This window comes from Mirounga leonina, unplaced genomic scaffold, assembly GCF_011800145.1.
Source record: "Mirounga leonina isolate KUSES-001 unplaced genomic scaffold, KU_Mleo_1.0 Mir_91, whole genome shotgun sequence".
Classification (NCBI taxonomy): domain Eukaryota; kingdom Metazoa; phylum Chordata; class Mammalia; order Carnivora; family Phocidae; genus Mirounga; species Mirounga leonina.
The window spans coordinates 17,173,778-17,200,187 of record NW_023270839.1 but is presented as its reverse complement, the minus strand read 5'-3'; the positions used below and the strand labels follow the sequence as shown (position 1 = coordinate 17,200,187).

General features: G+C 44.6%; 1 protein-coding gene across 9 annotated transcripts in view; it reads right to left on the bottom strand.

Annotated features, from left to right (window-relative positions):
• The window catches only part of EIF2AK4 (eukaryotic translation initiation factor 2 alpha kinase 4), a 109,631-nt gene that overhangs the window by 22,822 nt on the left and 60,399 nt on the right, over positions 1 to 26,410 (bottom strand). For 8 of the 9 annotated variants that reach the window (XR_004677321.1, XM_034994319.1, XM_034994318.1 and 5 more), the window contains 15 exons: positions 25,138 to 25,260; positions 22,627 to 22,731; positions 20,817 to 20,871; positions 19,948 to 20,027; positions 17,018 to 17,119; positions 15,314 to 15,367; positions 12,440 to 12,676; positions 10,677 to 10,749; positions 9,918 to 10,039; positions 7,888 to 7,937; positions 6,779 to 6,947; positions 5,578 to 5,694; positions 4,279 to 4,344; positions 1,515 to 1,685; positions 1,033 to 1,167 (listed from right to left, as the gene is read on the bottom strand). Coding sequence is in view for 8 of the 9 variants with exons in the window: in XM_034994319.1 (XP_034850210.1) it covers positions 1,033 to 1,167; positions 1,515 to 1,685; positions 4,279 to 4,344; positions 5,578 to 5,694; positions 6,779 to 6,947; positions 7,888 to 7,937; positions 9,918 to 10,039; positions 10,677 to 10,749; positions 12,440 to 12,676; positions 15,314 to 15,367; positions 17,018 to 17,119; positions 19,948 to 20,027; positions 20,817 to 20,871; positions 22,627 to 22,731; positions 25,138 to 25,260 (1,659 nt within the window). In the remaining variant the exon portion in view is untranslated. The remainder of the gene's footprint in view (positions 1 to 1,032; positions 1,168 to 1,514; positions 1,686 to 4,278; positions 4,345 to 5,577; positions 5,695 to 6,778; positions 6,948 to 7,887; positions 7,938 to 9,917; positions 10,040 to 10,676; positions 10,750 to 12,439; positions 12,677 to 15,313; positions 15,368 to 17,017; positions 17,120 to 19,947; positions 20,028 to 20,816; positions 20,872 to 22,626; positions 22,732 to 25,137; positions 25,261 to 26,410) is intronic. The other variant, XM_034994320.1, reaches the window with a different exon arrangement.

Here is a 26,410-nt window from a genome sequence, read left to right as displayed (position 1 = left end):
AGAAGGAGAGCAAAAAGAGGGTAAGACGTAAGAGATATTAGAATAATATGCCCGAAACATGCCTTTACCGGTACTGTGGGGAGGGTGGCCTCGTTACTGTTTGGGTGCAGGTGAGGGTCTGTAATCCTTCAGTTCCTCCACTGACACTGTTTGGGGGTGGGGGGGACTACCCCAGGCAGATATAAAAGTCTTAGCTCCCATTTAGTCTTCTCTGATGCCACCCTGCTGGGGGGCTTGGTGGCGGGCCCACACTGGAAGAGGACTTAAACCTCTAGATTCAAGAAGCTGAGATAATCCCGGGCGCCTGGGTGGCTCAGTTGGTTAAGCGACTGCCTTCGGCTCAGGTCATGATCCTGGAGTCCCTGGATCGAGTTCCGCATCGGGCTCCCTGCTCGGCGGGGAGTATGCTTCTCCCTCTGACCCTTCCCCCTCTCTGACAGTTGAAGCAAAAAGCCGAACACTGTCTGATGTGGACATCAATGTATGGAGAGGAAATATTTAAGACAATTATATTATAAATGGCAGGAAGGGTATAGGGACCTCCAGGGAGGTAAAGGTTATCCATACTTCACTTGAACTAGTAAATGTCAGCACCCACGGATCTTCATGGTGATAGAGGAGCATATCTGTATCTCGGTTGTGGTGGTGGTGACGAGACCCCACACACACAGTAACAACGGCACAGAGTTATACACATACAGTGTACCAACGTCCGTGTCCTGGTTTTGATTATTTTATTCTAGTTCTGCCAGATTTAACCATTCAAGAAAATGGAGCAAAAGGTACGCAAGATCTCTCTGTACTATCTTTGCAACTTCCTGTAAACCTGTAATTATTTTAAAATAAAAAGTCACAAACACTACAAATGTGGTCCAGAGTGTTTTTCTATTCCTAGCTAAAAGGCATGCAGGTGTTCAATTATACCACTGGTTCAATTTTTCTGAAGCTTTGGAATATTTCAAAACACCACCTGAGAAAGAAAGGAAATTAAGCCAGACTAAATCAACCAACCAATCCGGGGTGAGCCCTCACCAGCAGGTCGTATCTGCCACCGGCGGCAAGGATTTCCGACACAGCCCTCTGCCTCCGTCTGATGACTGCCACAAATTGGAAGATGACTCCGTTGTGCTGTTGTACCTTGTAAACCAAGCCCAAATTGATCGAGACCTGTGAAGTACAAGCCCACGCAAACATGTCAAGGGCATGGTTTTCCATGGGTAGCATCAGAGCAATCAGGAATATGTCTAAGTATAGCCTGCCAGGTGAAGACTCTGTTCTCTTCAGGAATCAGCGCTTGGCTGAGGCTAACTGACATCGTCAGACTTGCCGTACCATAGGAATTGTGATGCTTGCAAGGACGTTCTGATTGAAGCCAAAATCGTTACTAGAAATCCAAAATGGGGAAAGCAGAGTTCTGGTGGGGGGAGAAAACGCGTCCTAGCATTAACTCAAAAACCCCATTTCGCCCTGTGCAGGCACCACAGACCCACAGGGGAATCCAGCGGTGGCCCAACCTGTAACTTGATGCCGAGTTTCTTCAACAGCCCGACAATCTCCTCTAGGTCTTTTAAGCCGTACTTCACCAGTTGGGCAACGCCTGTTTTCTGTTTTATTAATGAATTTATTGCCGGTGTCAGATCTTGCAAATCTCCCTTCTGCTCGATGAATTTGTAGAGTCGACACAGCTGGAAAGCAAAGAGGCACACTTAGCTTCCGATCCCTGGCAGGGAAGACACACTCCACACAGTGTTCAGACATACGGGGGACAGAGCGGAGCTTCCGCACCGCCAGGAGCAGGGATTTTGTGGTCAGAGGCCATTTTAACCTTTACTGGGAACCTGACTACGGATTACCCTTTTCCAGCAACTCAGAAGCACCTCACAGGAGTGCTTTGGGCACCTACTCCCAGTGAATGCTGCCCCCAGCAGAGCAGTCCCTTGTACTAGCTGAGCCACCATGACAATATTTCCAAGCCAGGATTGTTCTTTTTTACCTTCCTCATTCTCATCAACTCCCGTTCCTGCAGGCACAGAAACGGGGAGGGCAGTGGGGGGAACACACAGGAAGGCAAAGTCTGACTGGTTCTAATTCTACTCTGAAGTAGCCAGAAATTCCCTCTGCTCCCTTTGCTTGAATCATTCCTGTTTGGAGCCTTGGGGTGCCACTCGGGTGTCACCTCCCAGACAGCCCCCTGATCCTTCCCTCCCTCTGGCTCACACCTCCATCCCAGCTCCCAGCCGCTGTACCCATCGTCTTCCACACGAGGGCAATGGCTAGAGATGATCTGTGGGCCAGGCCCAGTCCCTGGCACACAGCAGGGGAAGCAGGAACTACGGTCTAAACCAGAAAGAAATTTCCACTCGAGCTCCTGGGAGTTGAACAGAATTATAGCTATTTTAAGACTATATAAGCATAACCTGGTTCAATGATAAATTGGCACATGGAAACAGAGCTGAATGAAGACTCAGCTTATTTCAGTTTAATGTAAGAATCATACACCACATGTATTTTTTTAAATCCAAAAAGTAATATAATCTCAATTTCCTTACTATATTAAATGTTTTTCTTCTTAAAAAACTATTTCTTCTCAAATTTTAACATTAAATTACCCCAGAACAATAAACTCCCAGAAGCACTAGAGTTGCTCTCTCCAGATAAGCATCTTCACCCCATCATCAACAAACTCCATGTGACTTTGGACAAGTCACAGCATCTCTGGGCCGGAGGTGCCTCATCTGTAAAATCAGAACACTGGGCCAGACACTGGCTTGCACTATTTCTACTTCCTTTTCTAGAATCTTCAGAGTTCCATTTTTATATAATGACAGCACCAAATGTCTTTATTAGGTGCTAATTTTTCCATTTTTAAGCTAATCAAACATACAACTTTGATGCTCATCATCAGATAACCAGAGGTTTAACAAAAAGAAGATTTTAGCAACTGAGGCAGCTATCGTGTGCAAGTGTGAAATATGTTTGAAATGTGACATTAGTTCAAAGAACCTTTTGGGCTTGAGCCTTCAGGTAAGGAATCACCAGATTGGGCAGTTTCTTGAGCAGATTCTTCATGCTATTTATATATGGAACTATTTCTGCTCATAGGTATGTGCTGTGTACTTGTCTAGAGAATTATGTAAATAGTGTGCTTCATATTAAAATATTTTATCACTGGTCCCTTAATATCCATTAATATCTCCTCCTCTATGTAACATCTAAAATTTAACCTGGCTTAATTTCTCGAACTCCTAGGCTGTGTCATCTGGTTGACTCTCCCTAACTGACTGCATGCTGACTGCTATGAGCTGCAGTGTGTGTGTGCAAGTTTGGTTAGAGAGCCGAGGGTAGACAGATGCTGCACGGAGCCCCCCATGGCTTTTTAAAAGGCCAATATGAATTAAGTTGGAAGCAGCCGGTGGAGTCTTCAGCTGACTCCTTTATGCCTACAGCAGTATGTCCGCCATACTGTAGGTGTGTAGGTCAAAAGAATGAGCATTTCTGCCTGGCCTGTGTATAGTCATATTTTAATCTATCCTAAACATGAATTTGCTGATCATCACAGGATCATGTAATTGAGTGCCCCACCAGGGCTAGAGGGCTTCTGGGGAAGTTTTAAAAAAGTATCTCTTCTTATCTAAATATTCAGGAAAATGTCAGAAATCCCCGTTGTCTTCGGCTATCCAGTGACTCCATGAAGTATGGGTTACTGCGCCAAGATTAGAGACCTAGCTGATGCCTGCTGAGAGAATAGGACAAACCTGCTTACCCCATGAGATAGTCCTCATTGCCACTGGGATCAAATGTCAGATTTTAGGGGTAAGAAATGTACCAGAAAAGCAGGAGCTTTAATTCAACTCTGATGTGTTGGAAGATCGGGGGGTAGGGTGGTGGGGGAAACCCAGATGGATGTGCAGAGCTCTGTGCCTCATTCCAGTCCCCTAGGATCTATTTCAGAAGAGGACAACCAGTACTAGACCCGCTCGCTCAGCAGGAGGCTCTGCCGAGCATGGCCCGCACAGGGCGGGAGAGCAAAGCAGCTGGTGATCCAGAAAGAACAGGATGATGACCCCACGGTGAACAGCAGCATGGAGAGGCAGGCTTTGAGCCCAGCGCTGGGCTCTCTTCCCCTAGTCCCCGAGGTTGCCAAGGAACCTATGAACACGTAAGGGAAACCTGTCTGTGAGGAGCCGTGGAACAGCCCAGCCCTGCCTCACTGCCTTGAGAATCGGGGTTCATAAAGTTACGGAGAAAGCTGTAAGAGCCCCATCCCTGGGTACTTACACTATTAGACGACAAAGACAGATTACAAAACTTGGCTTCCACTTCTCTCCTCGTCAGCTTTTCTGTCTAACACGGAAGAGAAAGGGAACAATAAGAGTCACCAAATTTGGCCCTGAACATAAAGATGCTCTCCAGGCACATTCCGACAAGTATATACCCTCCATTTTGGACAAACTGCTCCTAATCATGAAGGATGGATTAACTCTGTGATTAGAAAAATTCTTTTTCCAATTCACATAAAATTAACATTTTTTTTTTTTTTTAAAGATTTTTAAGTAATTTCTACACCCAATGTGGGGCTCGAACCCACAACCCCGAGATCAAGAGCTGCATGCTCTACTGAGCCAGCCAGGTGCCCCTAACATGTGTCTTAGAATATGAAAACTCCTGACATAAAATTAAAAGGGGGAGGCTGCCCTTGCTGAATGATGAGGCAACCCAGAGCCGGGCAGGCCGAACCAGGGGGGTTCTGTCTGGATGGCGAGGGAGTAATGGATCCGTGTCCCTCTGGCAAAAGCCGTGCGCGGACAGGCAGTTAGCCTGTGGCTGTGGGATATGAACAAGGATGGCGTGCAGCCCCCCTGCACAATCGCTGGGGTTCTCGCCAGCGTCCAACGGACACACCATGTCTGCTATGGCCAGCAGCAGCCATGCTGCCGGGGGCGGGGACAGACGGTAAAACCAGGACCCCTGTGTGTACCTGCCGGACGAGAGAGAAGCGACTTAGGCTTCTGGTGTCTAGAAAACAGTAAGCCTGTGAGGCGCCCGGGTGGCTCAGTCGGTTAAGCGTCTGCCCTCGGCTCAGGTCATGATCCCAGGGTCCTGGGATCGAGCCCCGCATCGGGCTCCCGGCTCCGCGGGAAGCCTGCTTCTCCCTCCCCCACTCCCCCTGCTCGTGCTCTCTCTCTCTCTTTCTCTCTCTGACAAATAAATAAAATTTAAATAAATAAAATAAAATAAAATAAAATTTTCAGTGACTCCCCTCCAGGCTCAGCACAATTACCGTAGAGTACCTGCACACATACTAGAGAGCAATGAGTACTATGATTTGGCTCAACTGGGAAGAGTAACTGGAGGGGCTGCTGCCCCGGACCCATAGGAAGCAGGTGCTAAGGCTCCAGCCAAGGGTTAAACTTTATTCTCAATACAATCACTCCCTCCAACTGTTTTTTTTTTACTTTAGAGAAATGAGGGAAGGAGATAAAACTCCCCACTCAGTTCTACGGTTCCATCACTAAGAAAAACACTTATGAACTATTATCATCCTTCAATATCAAGTCAAAGTAATTAAATGCTTACCACGGCATCATACAGAATAACATAGACTTGACTGAGTTTATCTTCTGGGATCCCACAGTGTAAGAGGATTGCTTTCAATAACGTTGTATGGTTCAAGTAAATACTGTAATTTCTTTCCTAGGATACAAAAAGAAAAATTATTAGTTTCCCCATAGAAGCAGTACAGGTACCTGACCAAAGCCAGCCTTGTCACCAACTTACCATCCAGGCAGGGGACTGTGGAAGGACTGAATTTTGGCATATTGCCTCCTAGTTTATTTTCGCATAAGCATGCCTTTTACATTGTCATAATCAAAGAGTGTAATATAATCAAACCCTTCATCATACGTATCTAAACCACTTCGGTCCCCAGCTCTGGTGAAAAGCCTGAATGAGTCCACACAGACTTCAGCGAGGGACAGCACAGGGGTGAGTAGTCACTGCCATTCAAGGACGGGCTGCGGAGCAACCGCGGTAACGGGCGAGTGCTCACAGAGTAGCGAGCGGCGAGCTGAGCTGGGGGCAGTGGGCTCTACAGAAAAGGGGCCACCTCGGCTCCGCCCTCGAGGAGCAGGTGGCCTCTCCCCTCGAGGGCGGGGAGGGTGGGGAAGGAAAGGTGGCCGGCCAACCGATGAGGGCGCAGGCAGGCTCCCGGGGCAGAAGGGGCACCCACCGCGGCTGGGAAGGCAGGCCTTCTGGACGAGGAAAGCCGTGACAGGCACAGCAATTGCGGGGGACGGGGGAGCGGCCCCGTGTGTGGGACCCAGAGGCAAGGCCTGAGGAGAGCCAGCAGTTGTGCTAGAGGCAGTCTCCACTGGCGAGGCGGGATGCCGGCTCGACGCCAAGTGTGAAGCTGGGGAGCTGAGAGCCAGGGCGGAGCACAGGAGGGGACCACAGAGGGTGCGGAGCAGGGTGACCATGCTAAAAGCATCCTAGGAATCTGAGCTAATTTCTCGCACCATGGAAGAATGGGCAGAGCAACGACACCCTTCCCCCAAAATAGATGAAGACAAAACCCACTCCTGTCAAGGCAGGGGTGAGAGCCTGAGAGAAACCCACAAGTAACCTCATCAAACTCTTCTCCGTTATCCTAGTAAAATGTGGCCCACTGCCGGCACCAAGTGAGGGGCAGTTCTGTTGTAGTCATGCCCCCCCCACCGCCCGCCCCTGGGTCAAGGACTCGAGCGGGGCGACCTCGGGACATCGGACCCTGGAAAGTAACCTGAAGTGCCGGGAACTCCTGGATGATCTCACAGATCGTGTAGATGACTTCGGCAGTGGGCAGAGAGCTGTTGGTGGTAGATGTGACAATATCGAATGCACATTCCAGAAGCTCTTTGGGATGAAATCGGTCTAACTTGCGAGGTCTGAACACGCGCTCTATGCAGTATCTGGAGAGAGAAACCCAGAAACCAGGTCACCGCTTACTGGAATCACATACATGCAAGAGATAGTTGAACAAGAGAAAAGAAACAGAGGAAAATTAATCAGTGGTATAAGCAAGAGACCTTAAAGACAGATTTAGGTGCCAGTTCCTAGGGGGGCCACTATTAAACTATGGGGCTTCATTTTTTTTCATGTCTGAAATAGAGATGAAATTGCACACAAGAAATAATTTTCCCTTTAGTACTTGCTCTCTACACAGGGATACACCTAAGGACCATGACTATTAATTAATTGTTCACTTGCAGCTGAGAATAAAAGCACAGAAAGAGCTCTGACTTCGTGTGAAGGAAGGCTTTAAGGTAGGGTGCCTCGTTGGCAACAATACTGCTCCGATTTATGAAGATCTCGCTGCTCGCCCTCTGCAGGATCTGAATGTACAGAAAACCCTTCCCCACTGCTAAGTGCCCGGAGGCCCAGGGCGTTCGGCACGCCTGCTGGATTGACTCCATTTCTCTACAAACAGCTTTTGTTCAGTTACCTGTGGAAGCAGGTTTCACACAGAGACCGCCGGCCATTTGTCCCTCCAATTAAGTTTTAAAAGGGGCCATGTGGGATCAAGACCAGCCATATGTTTTTGTCAAGCAACCATTTGTGAAAATAATTAGTTCTGTTGCTCGGGAACATTAGAAGGCAGAGAACAGACGGCAGGAGCTTCAGGGTACCTAGCCCCCAACAGCCACACGTCCGCTAAAGGGAAGGCTAAGAGTCTTTGTCACCCCGCAAAGGGGTACTGTGGCTGAGCACTGGGACCATATTCCAAGCTCACTACTTTAAACCCAAAATTCAAACCCCAAATTCATTGCTATTTAAGGATCACAGATGATACGACATCCTTCTTTGGTCTCTCTCCCACATCCACCAAATGAAACCCCCACAGTTTCGTACCGTTTCAAATTCAAAATATTATTTCTTGCCACGTATCTTGCAAAAGGAATCTGAAACACAAAGTTTCAAGGGTCAACGTCAAAATGTGCCAACAACCCCTCCTTTGGGTTTTTTTTTTTTTATTAACAGCTTTGTTAAGATATAACTCACATACCACAGAGTCTACCCTTTTACAGTGTACAACTCAGTGGTTTTAGTATATTCACAGAGTAGTGAATGGCTCACCATTCACGTTCCTGAAATGTTCCTGAGGTGGTCCGTCAGCAGTAGATCCCACTGCTGAGCACGCCACCAACCTTACTCACTGCAGCATTTCTTAGGGTTTTAAATTTGAGAAAAATTCACTTTTAATTAAGTATGCTCTGCCCAATTTTATGATGCCAAGTTAAAATCAGTGCAAGTTATCTGGTTACCTGTGACTTTTTCCCCTTTATCTGTTTTTTCATTCCCCGCCCCCCCCCCCACCTCCCCTCTGGCAATCACCAGTTTGTTCTCTGTAGTTAAGGGTCTGGGTTTTTTTGTTTTCTAGATTCCAGACAGAAGTGAAATCATACAGTGTTTGTCTTTCTCAGACTTACTGTACTTAGCATAATACCCTCTAGTTTTATCCATGTTGTTGCACATGGCAAGAGTTCATTCTTTTTATGGCTGAATAATGTTCCGCTGTATGTATATACCACATATTCTTCATTCATTCATCTATCGAAGGACACTTGGGGTGTTTCCATAGCTTGGCTACTGTAAATAATGTGAATTATGTAAATAACTGAAATGTTTTTTCAAGTGTCATTTATGATAATGCAATCAAAATGGATCTTCTCTATTATGGTGAATTCCCTGATTCTCCCATGGTCTTCTAGGTGAAATTCTTACCCACCCACTAATAATAACCACAGCTTATGAAATTACTGTCAGATTGTCCCAAGAGATCTAACATTGTACCATTAACTATGGATCAAATTCCTAAAGGGTACTCACTTTTTATTTGGGGGGGAATGTCTATTAGATCACAGAAAGCAAGCTGATGTTTAAAAATCTACACTTTAGGGGTGCCTGGGTGGCTCAGTTGGCTGAGTGTCCAACTCTTGATTTCAGCTCAGGTCATGATCTTGGGATCATGAGATCCAGCCCCGCATTGGGTTCCATGCTCAGCAGGGAGTCTACTTGAGATTCTCTCTGCCCTCCCTCTCTCTCTCTGTTCCACCCTTCCATTCGTGCTCTTGTTCCCAAATAAATAAATCTTAAGAAAAAAATCTGCTCTTCAGTCTCATAATGTCTAAAGAATAAACAGCCAGTTTTAAGTATAGCAATTTAAATATTTTTATCCGTCCAACGGGTGAAGTTGAGATACCTCTTCTCTGCATTGCCTTATTATGCATGAGGCTGAACATTGTTCCAGAGGTTTATCAGCCCCGTGCTCTGGTTATATCCTTTGCTCATCTTTCCACCTGTCAGTGCTTTCTGTACACGAGGGGAATGAAACTCTTGTCTCATGCATGTACAAGACTGCAGATGGGCTCGTTAGCAGGCCACGCTATGTGAGTGGATAACCCATCAGAGGGAACCCTGGGGATCAGAAGCAAGCAAGCACGAACAGAATTCAGCACACCTCATTAGCAGAGGCACTTGCTGTTAGGAGAATTTAATTGTTCTCCGCATTAACACGTTAGGAATTTAGTGAAAATCTAGCTAGGTGAAGAAGACAACTGTGTTCGTTTGTCTGAGTTGGCCAGGGCAAGCCGCGGTGGTCACTCGGCAGAACTCAGCACCGGGGCGCAGATGTGGCATTGGCAATGCAGGGGCCCAGTTTCTAGGGTCGTAAGCACTTGTGCTATGAGCCAGCTGGACGTACACAAGGTTAGATGTTCACTGAATTCCAGTGATGCTCTCGCCCCGGTAACTCCCTCAACAATGTGTTTCCTAAAGCTCATGTTTAGAATATAAGCCGAGGGGGAAAAGTGATGGCTAAGGGTAATCCACCCGTGGCCAGACACGGCATCTGGCCTGCCCCAGGGCATTCCCAGTCTCACCCGCAGGTCAAAAGGAAGCATCACCAGCATCCCGCTGTGGTCCATGAATAAGGCGGCTTCGTTGTGCTCATATATTTGCCTATTTTGGGGAAGCAGTAGTGGGGTACACAACTGGACAGCTCCTACACCAAGTCAGAAAAAAGTAACCGATCATCAAGTTCTCATTCTTCCAGGAGGCAACTGAAAATGAACACGGACCTGACCATGAAGTCATCTGCTACTGGCCGCTGGAATCACTAGCAAGCAGTCTTCAGCTCTCTGACTCCACTAATGGACAGCTCATCTGAGGTCAAGTTTGTTAATCAGTCTTATTCCTGACTCCACAACCCAACTGTATTTTAGTAGCAAGCCTCTAATATTCAAATCGTAATATTCAAACGTTCTCCTCAACAAGCTGAATGTTAAAAATAAGCTTAAATTTTACATGAAGTCAAGTGCCTGGTACTGAATTTAAAGGTAAAATACGGGGACGCCTGGGTGGCTCAGTCAGTTAAGCGTCTGCCTTCAGCTCAGGTCATGGTCCTGGGGTGCTGGGATCAAGCCCCACATCGGGCTCTTTGCTCAGTGGGGAGTCTGCTTCTCCCTCTCCCTCTGCCTCTCCCCCCCGCTCCTGCTCTCTCATACTCTCTACCTGACAAATAAAATCTTAAGTAAATAAAGATAAAATATGGTTGCAGCCAAAATCTATTAACAGTGCTTTCTAGTGATGAAACAAAACACTCTTTGAGAAGGCCTATGATTTTTTTAAAAAGGACATACCGTGTCTTTTAAAAACGCGGACGACAGTGTCACACACGTGTTGCTGTATCTTGGATGTACGGATTGAGAAGCCCTAAAATATGACCAATTAACATGTCATCAAAGCCAAATCAAAGGGACCCCCTAAAATATTCATCTGTAGCTTGCAATAAGCATCACATTACTTATTCCCAAGACCATAAAAGAGACGTCAGCAATTAGTCCCCTTTTGAACATGCGCAGGGAGGGAAGAAAAGCAGTACATCCCGCTTTAGGAAGGCCACCTAAAGCTCCAAGTCCAAACTCTTCACCATGTTGATATATAGGCCTTTCAGAGAGCCAGTCAAATACACACATTCTCCCTGAGGAGTCTCAGGGATACCATGCAGCAATCAAACATTTAATGGCATCAGGCCTCCGCTCACATACTAAGGTGATCCACTTTATATATATAATATATAATTTATATATAATATATTTATTTTGTAGAGAGCTTTCCTTTCCATTTGTTTCTTATTATACAAGTAATACCATTTCACTTGAGAAAATTTAGAAACAACAGGCAAGCAAAAAGACAAAAATAAAAAAGTCACCTATAATCCTCTAAGTATCTTTCTACTGTTGCTAGCCAGCCAAAACTGGTCTGGCCCTCGAGAGCTATACCGATCTTCCACAAATCTTACCACTACTTTCTACTACTCTTTGAAAATTACATCAGTATTTTAAGCATACAGAAACATATAAAGAGCATGGCAAATATCTGTTGTTCACCCATCTCACTTTTCCAATTTTAACATTTTGCTATATCGTTTCAGACTGTTTTTGTTTGGAAAGAAAAAAAGAAAGAAGGAAGGGGAGGAAAAAGGAAAAAAAGGAAGAAAAAGAACAAGTTGCTGGCTATGCCTCAGAAACCATCTGGGAGCTTTTAAACAGAGACTCTTGGGGTGCCTCACACCTGGACATTCCAAGTCACCAGATCGGGCAGAAGGACTGAGTGTTGGAATGGTCTAAAGGGCCTCCCAGGTGCACCTCCAGGGGCAGCCAGCGTTGGGAGCTACTGACAAGATGGTCTGGATCTCAGCTGGTTAGATGGTTTCAGCTCTGGGCAGCTGGGCCAGGGCTCAGTTTCCAAAAGCACTGCTGCTTAAACTCTTGGGTAGATGGAGAGGAGGGTGGGTCGGGAACTCCTTAGAGTTACATGATTAAAACCATGGCTCTGCGGGGGCCTGGGTGGCTCAGTCGGTTGAGCATCTGCCTTCGGGTCAGGTCATGATCTCTGGGTCCTAGGATCAAGCCCTGCATTGGGCTTCCTGCTCCGTGGGGAGTCTGCTTCTCCCTCTCCCTCTGCCCCGCCCCACCACTTATTCCCTCTCTCTCTCAAATAAATAAAATCTTTTAAAAAATTTTAAAAATAGGGGCGCCTGGGTGGCTCAGTCCTTAAGCGTCTGCCTTCGGCTCGGGTCATGGTCCCAGGGTCCTGGGATTGAGCCCCACATCGGGCTCCCTGCTCAGCGGGAAGCCTGCTTCTCCCTCTCCCACTCCCCCTTCTTGTGTTCCCTCTCTCGCTGTATCTCTCACTGTCAAATAAATAAAATCTTTAAAAAAAAAAAATTTTTTTTTAAATAAAAATAAAATCATGGCTCTTCCCAGAATAATGCATATACGGACCTCAGATGAGAACCGCATGTTGGAGGCATTAAAGGAATCCATGAAAACTAAGGAACTGACTTGACCCTTCTGTGAACCGAGTTGCGCTCTCTTTTGGCAGGACAGCTGAAGCCCACCTTCGGCAAGTTGCTGTCGTAGGTGTAATCGATGGCTGGGGAGATGCGCTGGGAGAAGATCTGGGCCATCATGGTGCGGTAGGCCTTTCCGTCCACGTTGGCCAGGGTGTGGTGCAGAACTTCGTGCAGCTCCGACTCCTCCATCTGGGGTGGGGGCAGCAGCTCGCTCTTGAGCAGTTCTGTAGCTGTGGGCCGCTTGGCGGGATCGTGGTTCAAAAGCCAGGAGATGACAGATTTCTATAATGAAAGCCAGGCACGCTGGTGACCCGACGGCAACAGATGATGCTCTGGAATTCTGACAAGCTGGTGGTTGGCTCAAACCAAAGAAAAGACACCCCACTTCTTGCACGTAGTTGGTGCATTTTAATTGGTATTTCTGAAATCTCTGCATCTGTCATTTCCCCCTTCCCTGCACTTCATTATGGCCACATAGTTGTGCAACACTGTAACAGGAGTGTTTCTTAAAAGGCAGAGACACTGGGGCACCTGGGTGGCTCAGTCAGTTGAGTGTCTGACTCCTGATTTCTGCTCACGTCATGATCTTGGGGTCAGGAGATCAAGCCCAGCGTCAGCGGAGAGTGTTTGTCTTTCCTTCTGTTCCTCCTCCCCTGCCTCGTGCTCTCTTTCTCTCAAATAAATAAATATGACAGGGGCCCTATTTATATTTTATTGTTATAAACAACCAAAAAAAATCCTCAACTCAAGAACTACAAAGAAGCAGAACTTTGGCCATACTTATAAACACACAAAATACTGTCTAAAAAAGGGTGCAGAAACATAAAACAATTATCTCTAGATGCCTAATTTTAGTAGAAATTGTAATGCGTAGCAGCTGCTGACATCCTTACATCTTGTTTTCATTTTTTCTTCTCCCCTTATGCTATCTGTATTAATGCCACTCCCTGGAATTCTCTTGATTTATGTTACTCATTTACCACGCCTTCACAGTCACTACCTCAATTAAGCAGGGAACTATTGGAAAACAACCCAAAGCTTGAAAGGTTTCTTCATGTGTCCTTAATTCTCTCATGTACAGTAAGGACTTAGAGAGAAATACTTGAGATCAGAAACATCTCAACTTTTAGGTCAAATTTATTAAGTATCTTCTAATTATGTGTTTTTAATACACTCTCTCCCAGCGGCCCTCCCAACGCTTACCCCTGTCTTAGGCTGAGATTAACACACATGTAAAGAAGAAATTAACACACATAAGAAAGGAACTGACAGGATACAGCTTTTATGAAAAGCTATATTAAATTAAACTGGTAAAAATAATACCCTATTCAGCAATACAGACCCCATTACACTGCTCTCTTTCTGTTGTGGAGCAACACTCGTGTTATTCGGTATAGAAGCACTTTCTAGGCTGCCTCCTTTCAGATAAAAAGCAACGACCGTGATGTATTGGGGAGCAGGGGTTGTGGTCCAGGGACCAAGTCATTCCAGCCCAAACACACGGAGTACGTACCTGTGAGAGGCGAGCGATCATTATCGAGAGAAATGGTTTGTACAGTTGCTCTCGTGTCTATAGCTTAAGAAAACAGACCCCACAGCTGCCAACATGTGGGAGTACTGAGTAAGACTGACCGTGTTACAGGGAGAGGCTATGAAATGAACATTTATTCATGACATCTGGAAACACAGGAAACAACTCCGTTCAAATCAATGATAACAGGGGCGCCTGGGTGGCTCACTTATTAAGCGTCTGCCTTTGGCTCAGGTCATGATCCCGGGGTCCTGAGATCGAGCCCCGCATCGGGCTCCCTGTTCTGCAGGGAGCCTGCTTCTCCTTCTGCCTCTGCCTCTGCCCCTGCCTCTGTTTCTCATGAATAAGTAAATAAAATCTTTTTTAAAAAACTCAGTGATAACAGCAAACTAAAGAAGCAGAAATGTAACACGGTGTATTATCCAGTGATCCTTCACTAACAGAACAGACGAGGCAGAACGGGTCCTTCTCGCCATAAATAAATGTCATGTTAAATACTACCGAATTATAGGATGCCAGTGCTGATATAAATAAAAGGTACTTAATCCTTTTATTTGACAGGTGAGGAAAATTAAAGTCTCGATTAGTTAAGTGACTCGTCCAACCGGATACATCACCAATAAGCAAGAAGTTGCAAACTAATGCCATACTCTAGCTGGGTTTCTGTCCTCAACATTAGTGATTTAAATAAGGGAGTTTGCCTTGATTATAATTAAGAAAAGTCAGTTTCAGGAATAAATTTCCATACGCCAGGAGTATCAGCCACAGAAGGCTTCACCATGACAAACCGCCAAGCACGAAAAAGCAATGCACACCAGAGGCACAAGACACAAACTCACTCCCCATTATTCATTCAAATCAGCTGGGTGCCACAGACCCCATGACAGGAGTCACATACACGCATACTCAGATATTTCTAGCACGGAGGAGAAAGCATTTTACTTTAAAATACTATTCACATCAGACTGACTAGTCTTCCCCTTTACAATCTGAGCTACTTTAACTACAAAATGGAACAAAATTATAGTTTTAAATTGTATTTTTCTTTTCTTGAATAGTTCCAAGGTTTCTCTAAAGTAATGAAATCTAAAAGCATTCTCTCCTCCTCCGATAGCGAAGCCAAGGTTCCAAACAGCACTTCAGAAGCACAATGAACCACACAAAAGAACCCTGGAGTTTGCTAATTTTCTGGGCCAGTCCTTGGCGGTTTTTTTTTTGGTATGTTTCAAGTCTAATAACATTTTAAGCATTTCACCTTTTGATATTTTTTCCCCACACTGTTCCCAGGGCACGAGAGAGTGAGTGGCAGAAGATGACTAACTGAAAAAGAAAAACAGTGATTAAAACCCAGGAGTGAAGACACTGTAATGAAACCATCAGAAAATTACCTGCTTTGTATGCTCTTCACCATCAAAGTCTTCTGGAAACTTAGGCGAAGTGGGCTAAAAGATTATAATATTCAAATCAGCAAGTGCTTGGCAAACTGCCACAGTGAGAGCATTTATTCCCCAGAGGTAAGAAAATCAAAGACAGAAATGAAAAGGTAAGACTCAAAGTGATACCTTCTTGAAACCCAATGCCCATTGTTCCAAGTACATACATGTTATTTTAATACAAACGTGACCCAAGTGACAGACTCGGAGATAGAAAGCACTGGACAAAGTATTTTAAAATCGAATGATTTCAGAGGAAGACAAAGTAACTTTAGTAGACACACAGATGAAAAGAGGCAAAAAAACACCAAAGCACCAACAAAGAGCAAACAAAAAACATTAATACTGAAACCTCTACCTGCTGAAAAGCTCTCACCTTTCTGTTAAATAAGATCTCAGTCATAACATGAACTTGCCAGTTTGGTTTTTTTTTTTTTTTTTAAAGATTTTATTTATTTATTTATTTGAGAGAGAGAATGAGAGAGAGAGAGAGAGCATGAGATGGGGGAGGGTCAGAGGGAGAAGCAGACCCCCCGCTGAGCAGGGAGCCCGATGCGGGACTCGATCCCGGGACTCCGGGATCATGACCTGAGCCGAAGGCAGTCGCTTAACCGACTGAGCCACCCAGGCGCCCACCAGTTTGGTTTTTTGATTTTTTTCTTTTTACAGTTTAGATATTCTTGAAATGAGGGAACAAACATGGATTTTAGACTAAAGAAAGCCACTTCATCCAGGACCTAATTCTGTAGGAGCATTCCAAGTCAAGGCAAGGACATGGTAATCACTTCACTTATCTCCAAACTTTGTGAACACCACGGTCCATGCTGTACTGGAAATAATTCAACAGTTTTCAAAAATACCTAGAGGAGTGTTTTTAGTGTCGGTGTAGAGGACTGTAGCTCAGGAAAAAAGAAGGCTCTTCGCATCTCTTGCTCATGAATTGCAAATCTCCATCACCCTCACCTGGACCTTCCTCTCTACTTTCATCCTAGTGCTGTTTGCAGTGGGCTTCCTTGGCCTCATGCACTGGTAACGTTAGTCCCTTGTAGTTTGGGCAATAACTGAGGCAAGGATTAATCCCAAGAGCACAGAGGGAGATTTCACTGGGCAAAAAAAAGTCGAGCGGCTGACATCTTCCTCAGACCCTTTTTAACGTCTGGGCATGGAGGTATTGTTTAGGCATTACCACCACATCCACTAAGTTGGAACCTTTAATTTCTAGAACTAAATATCCATTATCCTTATAACCTATTCCCATTGTTGCAACTATATTGGTATCTGCAGAATTTCTGGATCCCTCCTTTGTTTTAAAACCAAGGGAGGGGGGCCGTACCTGGTGGCACAGTTAGTTAAGTGTCTGACTCTTGATTTCAGCTCAGGTTGTGATCTCAGGGTGGTGAGACAGAGCCCCGTACCGCAAGTGGAGATTCTCTCTCTCCCTTCCCCTTTGCCGACCCCCCGGCCCCCACTTGCACTGGCAGGCACTCTTTCTCTCTCTCTAAAATGAATAAAATCTTAAAAAAAATATAGAAATATAGGTCATAGTAAGACTGCCTCTTTCATATTATAAATACCAGAAAAATACCCTGCATTAAATTCTGATGTCCATGCTAAGATTTGGGTGCTGGAAATTGAGGCATTAAAATATCTGATACGTACATCTCTGAGTTGGTTGAGAATAAAGATCCTTTCCGAGGCCGTGACCATGGGGTGATAGGACATCTCAAAGAAGATAATTCCCAGACTGAAGAGATCCACTTTCTAGGGAGTAAAAGGAACTGTATTTAGACAGCCTTGAATGAATGAATTCCTTGATAAATGAATATGTCATTTATCAAGGAATTAGACGACGAGCACTGTTAGCTGGAAACAAGTTTGCATAAGGGAAAAACAAGCCACACCAGGAAAAAAAAAAAACTTGATTTCTTCTAAAAAACAACAACAACAACAACACAGGTATAAAGTACAGATAAAATATTTGGTATGACGTCTCAACACTTCCCTTGAAAATTCATTGTCACTGGTTTAGCTATATACACAGACATAGAAAATCACTGGCTAAACACTGAGAGTAATCACTAAAGAGCGAGGACAGGGGCGCCTGGGTGGCTCAGTCGGTTAAGCGTCTGCCTTTGGCTCAGGTCATGATCCCAGGGTCCTGGGATCGAGCCCCGCATCGGGCTCCCTGCTCGGCAGGAAGCCTGCTTCTCCCTCTCCCACTCCCCCTGCTTGTGTTCCCGCTCTCACTGTGTCTCTCCCTGTCAAATTAAAAAAAAAAAAAAAAAAAAAATCTTAAAAAAAATAAATAAATAAAGAGCAAGGACAACTGAGACCTGTCAAAGGAATCTGCTTTGCACCTTTACAAATCATCTCGAAAGTGGAACGCAGACCAAAACCTGCTGTTGACAGCAGAGGTCAACTGCTGACTGCTAAGCCATACCCATGAAGACAGAAAAATGGCTCCACAGAGAGATCATGTGACTAGTCCTAACAGAACATGGAAATGCAACTAAAAAAGAAAAGGGGCGAGTCCGTGCAGAGTGTCAGGTAGGGAGATGCTGAGGCAAGGATGATGAGCAGAAGGCGGCACAGTCCTGCTGAGGGGAAGACTGTTCCCAGCCAACTGCTCACAGGCACACAAGCCACGTTCAAGGGCAACTCCGGCATGAATTTGGACTCAAGGATTAGTAGGAGAGACTCTAATTATCACCAGTGACCTCCCAAGCCTTAAAAACAAACATCTGCTGTGGCATTTCCTACACATTGGCTATAGAAAATGTGAAACATCCAGAGAAGCACAAAGAAAAACAGCACTCACTCATCATCCCACTGCTCAAGGATATTTACTACTGTATGTCAGAGATAGCCGCCCCCCTCCCGAGGTTTTTTTAAATGCGCGCGCGCGCACGCACACACACACACAATAAAACTAGAACCATACATTTTGTAACTTTTATTCCCTTAAGGTAGCATGAATAGTTTTCATTTTGCTAAAACATGATTTTAATGACATACTGTACTCAATTACATGGAAGTCTCATAATTTATTTAACCATTCATTTTTAAACACCGGTATTTTTCACTGTTCTGAATAATGCTGTCATGAACCCCTTTCATACCCATCTTTTCGGATGTTGTTTCCTCTGGGTAAATTTCAAAGGGGAGTAAATGCTCAGGCAAAGGGTTGAAAGAGCCTCTAAGAATTTCCTAACATCTTGCAAACTGAGCTCCGAGGAGTTCTCCGCCCACCACGCCCGCTGGGTATTTGGTGGTCTGTGTAACTCCATGTCACTGCCCAGAGCTTCTTGTCAGAACTGAAACCCATGCTTGGGTTTCACCGTGAGCCTTAAAATTATGCTCTGATGTGAACTGCCTGCCTAACATATTTTTGAAATTTAGCTTTACACTCTCACCCTAAGGGATCCCATCCGGTCTCACGGCTTTAAATCCCATCCATGCGCCGATGACTCCCAAACGGATACCTTTGATTCGGACCTTTCTTCTGAACTCAAGTCCTGAGCCTTTAATAACCTACTGGACATCTCTAACTGGATCTCTCATCAGGCATTTCCAAATGAACATGCCCCCCAGAATGGAATTTTCCTTCTGTCTCCTCCTCTGTCTCTCCCCATCTTGGTCAACTAGCCTGCTCCCAGCTGCTCCACCAGAAACCTGAGCACTGTCCTATCATCCTTCCTTTTCCCAACATCTGCTCCACCAGGAATGCCTGGCAACTCCCCTCCATGTCTCTTACTCGAGCACACGTCTCCCCATTGCTACTGCCACCACTCTGGTTCCAGCTAGCAGCTACCCCACCTGACTTCCGCAAAGCCTCCAGCCGCAGATGGAGCAAACTCTCTTGCTCAAGACCCTGCGGTGGCTCCCCGTGCACACTCCTTACCATGACTCAGCTGGCCCTGCATCATCTGACCCCGGTCTTCCTTTCCAGCTTCACTTCATGCCTCTCTCTCCCATCGCTCACCACGCTGTAGCTGCTTGGACGTTCCTTTTGATCATCTCCAAGTGCGAAGGGAGTGCTCACTCAGAGTTTTCTCCTTATGCATGCTATTTCTTCTGCATACCCTTTTTTCCTCAGCTCCCACCTTCATGTGGCTTTCCCTTCTTTATCTTTAAAGCCATCCTCTTGGGGAAGCCTTCTCTGGTCAGTTTATCTGAAGATGATGCCCCTATTTTTCTCTGGTCACTGGCGTCCATTTCTTTTCTTAACAATTTGTGATTATTTTATTTTTTTCACTTGTTTATTGCCTGTTTCATCCACCAAAGGCTAAACTCCCCAAGGGCTGGAATAAGACACCTGTCTTATTAGCCAACTGTCCTGTTCTCTGTATTCCTGGGGCCTAGCTTAGGACCGAGATTAGTGCAAATCCTCTTTGGATGGATGGACTATAAGGTCCTTAGCAACAGGGCCAGCTTCGGTGGAATCGTCAACTCAATATAAGTGTGGATATCTATCAAGGGAATGAATGTTCCCTATTTCTGTTGGTAATTAACACCAAACGCTGTGATCTTGATGTCTTACTACTATCTCCCTCTAGAGACCTCCCCTTCCCAGAAAGCTTCCCCTTTACCTGGTTGTACGTGGGTCTACTGCTTCCCTGGACCTCTGGGCTTACATATAAAGCAGTACCAACCATCCCAGTCAAATGACCTGCGTGGAACAAGACAAAGGGAAACCTTTCTCATAATGGGGCTTAAGAGGTAAGGCAAATTTTTATTTAAAAAGGGGGGAGGGAGTTCTTAGGAGTGAGGCATGATCTGTTAACTGTTCACTGCCTTCAGAGGAAGGAGCAGCATGCGTTTCACCGAGGGATTAACCCGAAGTCACGTATGGCCACAGGAGGTCTTTGCTGTTGCAGAGGGGCGGTACAGATAGAAGATCCCAGACGTCCCAGGTCATGAGGTAACCTCACATTACTGTGTGGGGTCAAAGTGTAACTCTATCCAGGAGAGCCAATTATTCTAACTGAAGCTCTAATTTCTTGAAATTTCAAGGAACAGTCAATATAGTGAAGAGGGGAAAAAACTAAAGCATGTTCATGATCTTGTTAATTTTAACGAGTAATTGTAATCTGCTTTAGAATAAAATCTTTACAGATGGAAAACAGGTTTCGGATTAAGAAATTTTGTACTGTGTGGCATACTTAAAATTTTCCTAAGAGAACAGATCTTATGTTGAGTGTTCCTGTCACAAAATTAAATAATAATAATAATAATAATAATTAAGAGGGCAGGAGGAACTTGAAGGTTATGGATATGATAGATTGAGGTGGATGGTTTCATGGGTATATATGTATCTCCAAGCTCCTCAGGTGGTATACATTGTATTTGCAGTTTTTTTATGTGTAAAAAAAAAAAGAGAAAGAGAGAAAATAAGGGAAGAAAACCTTTGTGGTCTCTTTTTAATCCATTAATTGAATACACAGTCTTCTGGATTTACCTGAGGGGTCTGATTTAATCAAGTGATCTGCCGTATCATCTTGCTTGCCGTCAGCCTAAAAAAATACAAGCCAGCCAACTATCACTATTAAAATGTTACGTTATTCCACAGGAATGGCCTCTCGATTTCTAAATCAAGACTGACTAAAAAACTACACACAGAAAACAGAGTAACTACAATAATGCTTTTTCTGTGCTCTCCACAGTTTTAGTTTAGTTAGCCTGCTAACGCGGGACTCCCCGGAAACCCCCCTGAGATCAAGAAGGTGAAGGAGGGCAGGTCACGGAGGAACTCCTCCTTCAGGGCAGAAAGCCCCAAAAGAGAAACCAATTTATTTTCACATTGCGAATGCCAAAGCAGAATCTATTTACTAGGAAGATTCAGAGCATATGAACAACCACCACAAACTCACTTTCTAACTTTCCCACTGCTGTTCCCTGATGTGGGTCCATGTTTATTCCTCTCTCCTAGAGGCTGGTCACCAAATCTTCTCCACTGTCATTGCCAGCCCCTCCCAGATGGCCTTGCCTTTCTCAGCTGTATCCGTGACAGCACCATCTCACATACTACCCTGAATCACCACTCCACGGGCTCCTATCACAGGCACCACCATGCGTAACAGCATCTTTCACATTCTCAACGGCAGGCACTATTCTGGGGGCTTTACCTGTCCTCTCATTTTATCCTGCTGCCAACTCTCGGAAGTAGGTTCTAGCATCAGGCACGTCATATAGTTGAGGTACCGGGAGGTTAACTAACCTGCCCAAGGTCACAACACAAAGAAGTGGCAGGGAAAGGATTACAGCCCTGGTCAAGGGGCCTCCTCAGCCTGTGCCTTTATCTACCCACTACTACAGCCTCCAGATATTAGGTTAAATTCTTTGGTTTGGGGATCAAGATGCCCTTCATAAGGTCCTTCCTTGGTCTTAGCACTCTTCAAAATGCCCCACTGTTCTGCTCAGGACCACGCCCTCACTGTCCCCCTTCCATTTTCTCCCTCTCCACTCCTAACCTCACCTTCAGTTTTGTCCCTATGGTTGTTCTTACCACTGATCTAAATTTCCGACCACCCTTAGAATTAATGATGTGTACTAGAGATTTTGTGCCTAGTAACTCTGACTTATAAGACTCTTCCTCCGGCACTTAAGGCCTGCCACCTATAAGACTCCCCAACTTTCCAGCATCCTCACTGCTCCCCTAACGCTTCACAGTTTTAACCAACCAGACCACATGCTGGCCTCCCAACAGTCATGTCTGTTCACCCCAGGGCCTTTGCTTATGCTGTTCTCTCTCTTTCAGATCTCTTGCCCTGGTCTGCCTTCAATCTCAGCCTGCTGGACTCCCACCCATCCTTTAAGGCCCATCCAAAATGCTCATTTCTTTATATTGCCTTTCTGGCAACTATTCTATAATGATGTCTAGGACTAGTTCTTCTGGTGTTCCATGGTTTTTTGAGCTCTATTTCCTTAAACTAACGAAAAGCCCCTCAAGGGTAAAGCATCTAGCCCAGTGGCTGGCATGGTAGACCAAACGACCAAATTATTTCATAAAGTATTATATGCCTTTGACCTAAATATCATCCACAAACCAATAATTTTATGTCTCTCAAGTGGAACATCCTCACTACAATGTATTCATCCTTTCAAAGCCTTAAGGATCATTTGTGGCTCACCCCTTCAGACTTGCAGAATTTCTTGGGGATTACAGAGCAGAGTTCAATCAACTCATAACCATGAAAGTGTTGTAAGACAGGATAATCAAGGCACCCGGGTCCATTTTTTAGGCATAGTCTAATCTGAAAAATACTCACAGTGAAGGCTAGATGGTCTGTCGCTAAACCAAAATCACCTATTTTTACATGGTCATCGGAGTCCAAAAAAATGTTGACAGGCTTCAAATCCCGGTGAATCATTCCCTGATGGAAGAGAGCAAAGAACTGTTTCCCAAGCACAGTTTATGGTTCACCTGTTTCCTCATTTCAAAGGCCAACCTTTGCAGATGCAGATGAGGTCTTCTCCCTCACACTGGCCCAGACTGTCTTGGCCTCTCCACTTGCCCCTGACTGTCCTGCCAATGACCTTGCAACCATCTCCCCGTCCACCTGCTGGTGGTCCTAGAGAAGTCAAACCCAAATGGTTCCCTGGTGGCATCCAAGGGCCCCCTCCACCAGGTTCCCAATCTCTTTCTCTCTGTGGCATCACAAAACCCTGCTGCATCTCTGGTTGGGGAGACACACACCATTTTCATTCCTTCTCCTATTCCTCTCTTCACACTATTTCCCCTGCTTCAAAAATTCTTGTTTTCTCCACTCACTTGAATTGTGCCAACAGTTCCAAGTGCCAACTCCCCTACAAAGCCTTTCAGAGTGATTCTAATTCAACTTGCATCCCCAGCACACACATAAGTGCTCAATGATTAACTGTTACATGAACTTGGCTTTCTGCCCTTCCTAATGGCATCCTTATGATGCTTACCGTTTCAGGTACTGTAATATAGGAAATAATTAAAATAATAAAAACACTTTATTGTATGATCTCCTTACTGTTACATGAAGGTAAATTTTGGCTCCTTCAAAAAAGAACAAGTCCCTTTCAAGTATGGGGTTTGCTATATGCTTGTGCGTGTCTGCATTTCTAGATGTGGCACAGCATTACATACCCAGCAGATGATTAGCAGATGCTGAGCAAATTAAGATGTAGAGGAAGAGTGCACATGCGCACAGTTCTAGTACCCCGGGTGATACCACAGTACAGAGTTCTAAAGGCCATCATTAGAATTCATTTTGATTTCCAACCTTGCAAGCTTACCCCACCAAATCATTTATAAACTAGGTGTGTAAATTACAGTCCTAGCTTTTTAGTATAAATATAGGACAGTGAAAACATTCTAAGGTTAAAGAAAATTATGCAAAGGAAAAAAACGTATTTACAATGCCCAATGCATTAGATAATCCCATTTTTAAAATGTAAGTAGTGTTTCATCCTGAAGTTAGATCCATTAGCATTTACATTGTCATGACAATTTCTAGCTTTATAAATTGTGGTGAGCTGTGTTTCTCAGTCTCATCTCTACCCTTGCTAGATGACTTTCTGGCCATGGCCCTAGGAAGGACAGGACTAAGCCAAGTAGAATCAAATAACTGGGCCTTTATTAATCACACTCACTTTATTCTAAACAACTCAAGGAATCGCCCTTGCACTTTATGTGTGTTGAAACATTTCCACTTAACTCAGAGGTTGGAGAACTCTTTTTCTAAAGGGCCAGATAAATATTTTACACGTTATGGGCCATACAGTCTCTGTTACAACTATTCAACCCACGGCTATAACACAGACACAACCGTAGGCAATATGTAAACAAACAAGCATGGCCCTGTTCTTTTTTTTTTTTTTAAAGATTTTATTTATTTATTTGACAGAGAGAGACAGCGAGATAGGGAACACAAGCAGGGGGAGTGGGAGAGGGAGAAGCAGGCTTCCCGTGGAGCAGGGAGCCCAATGCGGGGCTCGATCCCAGCACCCTGGGATCATGACCTGAGCCGAAGGCAGACGCTTAACTGACTGAGCCACCCAGGCGCCCCATGCATGGCCCTGTTCTAATAAAAGTTTATTGTGGACACTAAAATTTGAATTTCACAGAGTTTTCATGTGTTATGAAATATTCTCCTTTTGATTTTTTTTTTTTTATGATCCTTTAACAATGTAAAAGCTGGGCATCTTGGTGTCTCAGTTAATTAAGTATTCAACTCTTGATCTCAGCTCAGGTCTTGATCTCAGGATTTTGAGTTCAAGCCCTGCACTGGGCTCCATGCTAGGTACGGAGCCTACTTAAAAAATGAAAAAAATTTAAAGAAAATGTAGGGGTGCCTGGGTGACTCAGTTCGTTAAGCATCTGCCTTTGGCTCAGGTTGTGATCCCAGGGTCCTGGGATCAAGCCCTACGTTGGGCTCCCTGCTTGGTGGGGAGCCTGCTTCTCCCTCTCCTGCTTGCCCTGCTTGTGTTCCCTCTCTCTGCCAAATAAATAAAATCTTTTTTAAAAAATGTAAAAGCCATTCTTAGCTCACGGGCTGTATAAAAGCAGGCAGAGGTTGGTTTGACCCCATGGCCACAGTTTGCTGACCCCTGTCCTAATCTTCAATCTTTTCTTTGAACTTTGATACCTTATACTATTTTGTCTTTTGACATGTCTGACCTATAAAAATAAATTTCAATATGCCCATAACTTTCCCTCTGTTTCTGTTTTTCTCCAATCTCACAATATTTTTTTGTCATAAGTTTTATATAAACGTAAGTTTTCAGGCATGAAATGTTATAAAGTTTACTTTCTCATGGATATATGCCAGTCCATCCAGAATCTCTCGAAAAAGCCTCCAGAGTCTGATGGTGTCCTGATACAGCCCCTGGTCAATGGTGTCACGCAAAGTGCTCTTCTCACAGTACTCCATCTGGGGACAAAAACAAATCAGGCAGCATTTGATTGTATAGGGTTTCAATTAAGGTAGACAATGGCAATTAATGTAATCCTCCATTTTAAAACATGCACTGTGGATTTTAAGTAGTTAAAGGCAAGGCTTAGGTTTTTTTTGAGAAAAGAAACCAATAGTATTTGAAAAATTGGGGGGAAAGAAGCATTATCACAGCACCCCAACATAACCATTTTAATTTTTATTATTATTATTCATTAAAAAATAAGACTTGTTTAAAATTTTTATCATAAATAATTTTTTTTTCAAATAATGAAAAAACAGAATTAAGTAAAATTTTATTTCTTTTACACGATTGTTTCCAAACCCAAATTTCCAAGAAAGGCTAATTAAAAATCTAATGATGTCAAGAGCCTTTCTCGTTTATACTTTGAATTATCGACAATGACCTTCAGGTCTAGAGCAAAACATTATAAATATCCAAACATCCAGGACAAGGCTCTTTCTCACCCCTTCTTAAATATTAATGTATCAGAAAACAATGCAGTATCATTTACATCTTCAATCAGCACGTAGCCTTTGATTTATGAAACTGGCCTATGGGTTTCAAACCAGTGCCAGAGTTGAGATCTCTCATGAAGAAGGATTTCACTGTTTTTAAAGAGAGGACCATCCCCTCATGCTCTGAATAACCACCTCCAGATTCTGACTCATCCTCGAGCCCTCACGAGGGCCGGTGATTCCCAGACTGTGATCCTACCACACCTCCAGACTCACCTCCCCTATGTCCTTCTGACTCATAGCTGTCCAGAGACTGAATGCACGGAGTACAGACTTAACAGTTAGTGGTTTAGAGGACGAATGCTTTATCCTGTGTTTGAGTGGTATCTCAGAGATACTTATATTATGGAATAATTAAAAGCAGCCACCTAATTAGTCTCTTTGGAAACACCACACTTGTCTGAGGCTTTGCTTCTGGCACATACCACTGTGTCTGACATTTAAAGATCTGCCTACTTACCGACAGGACTGCAAATACTCTTAAGGCCCCATGGCCCTATTCACTTGCGGGGGAGGCAGAGTGTTCTTAAAGATGTGATTTCTCTTACTCTTCACAAGTCACTGAGATGGCTGGATGCGCACAGAATGCGAAAAGAAACTTGCCTGAGCG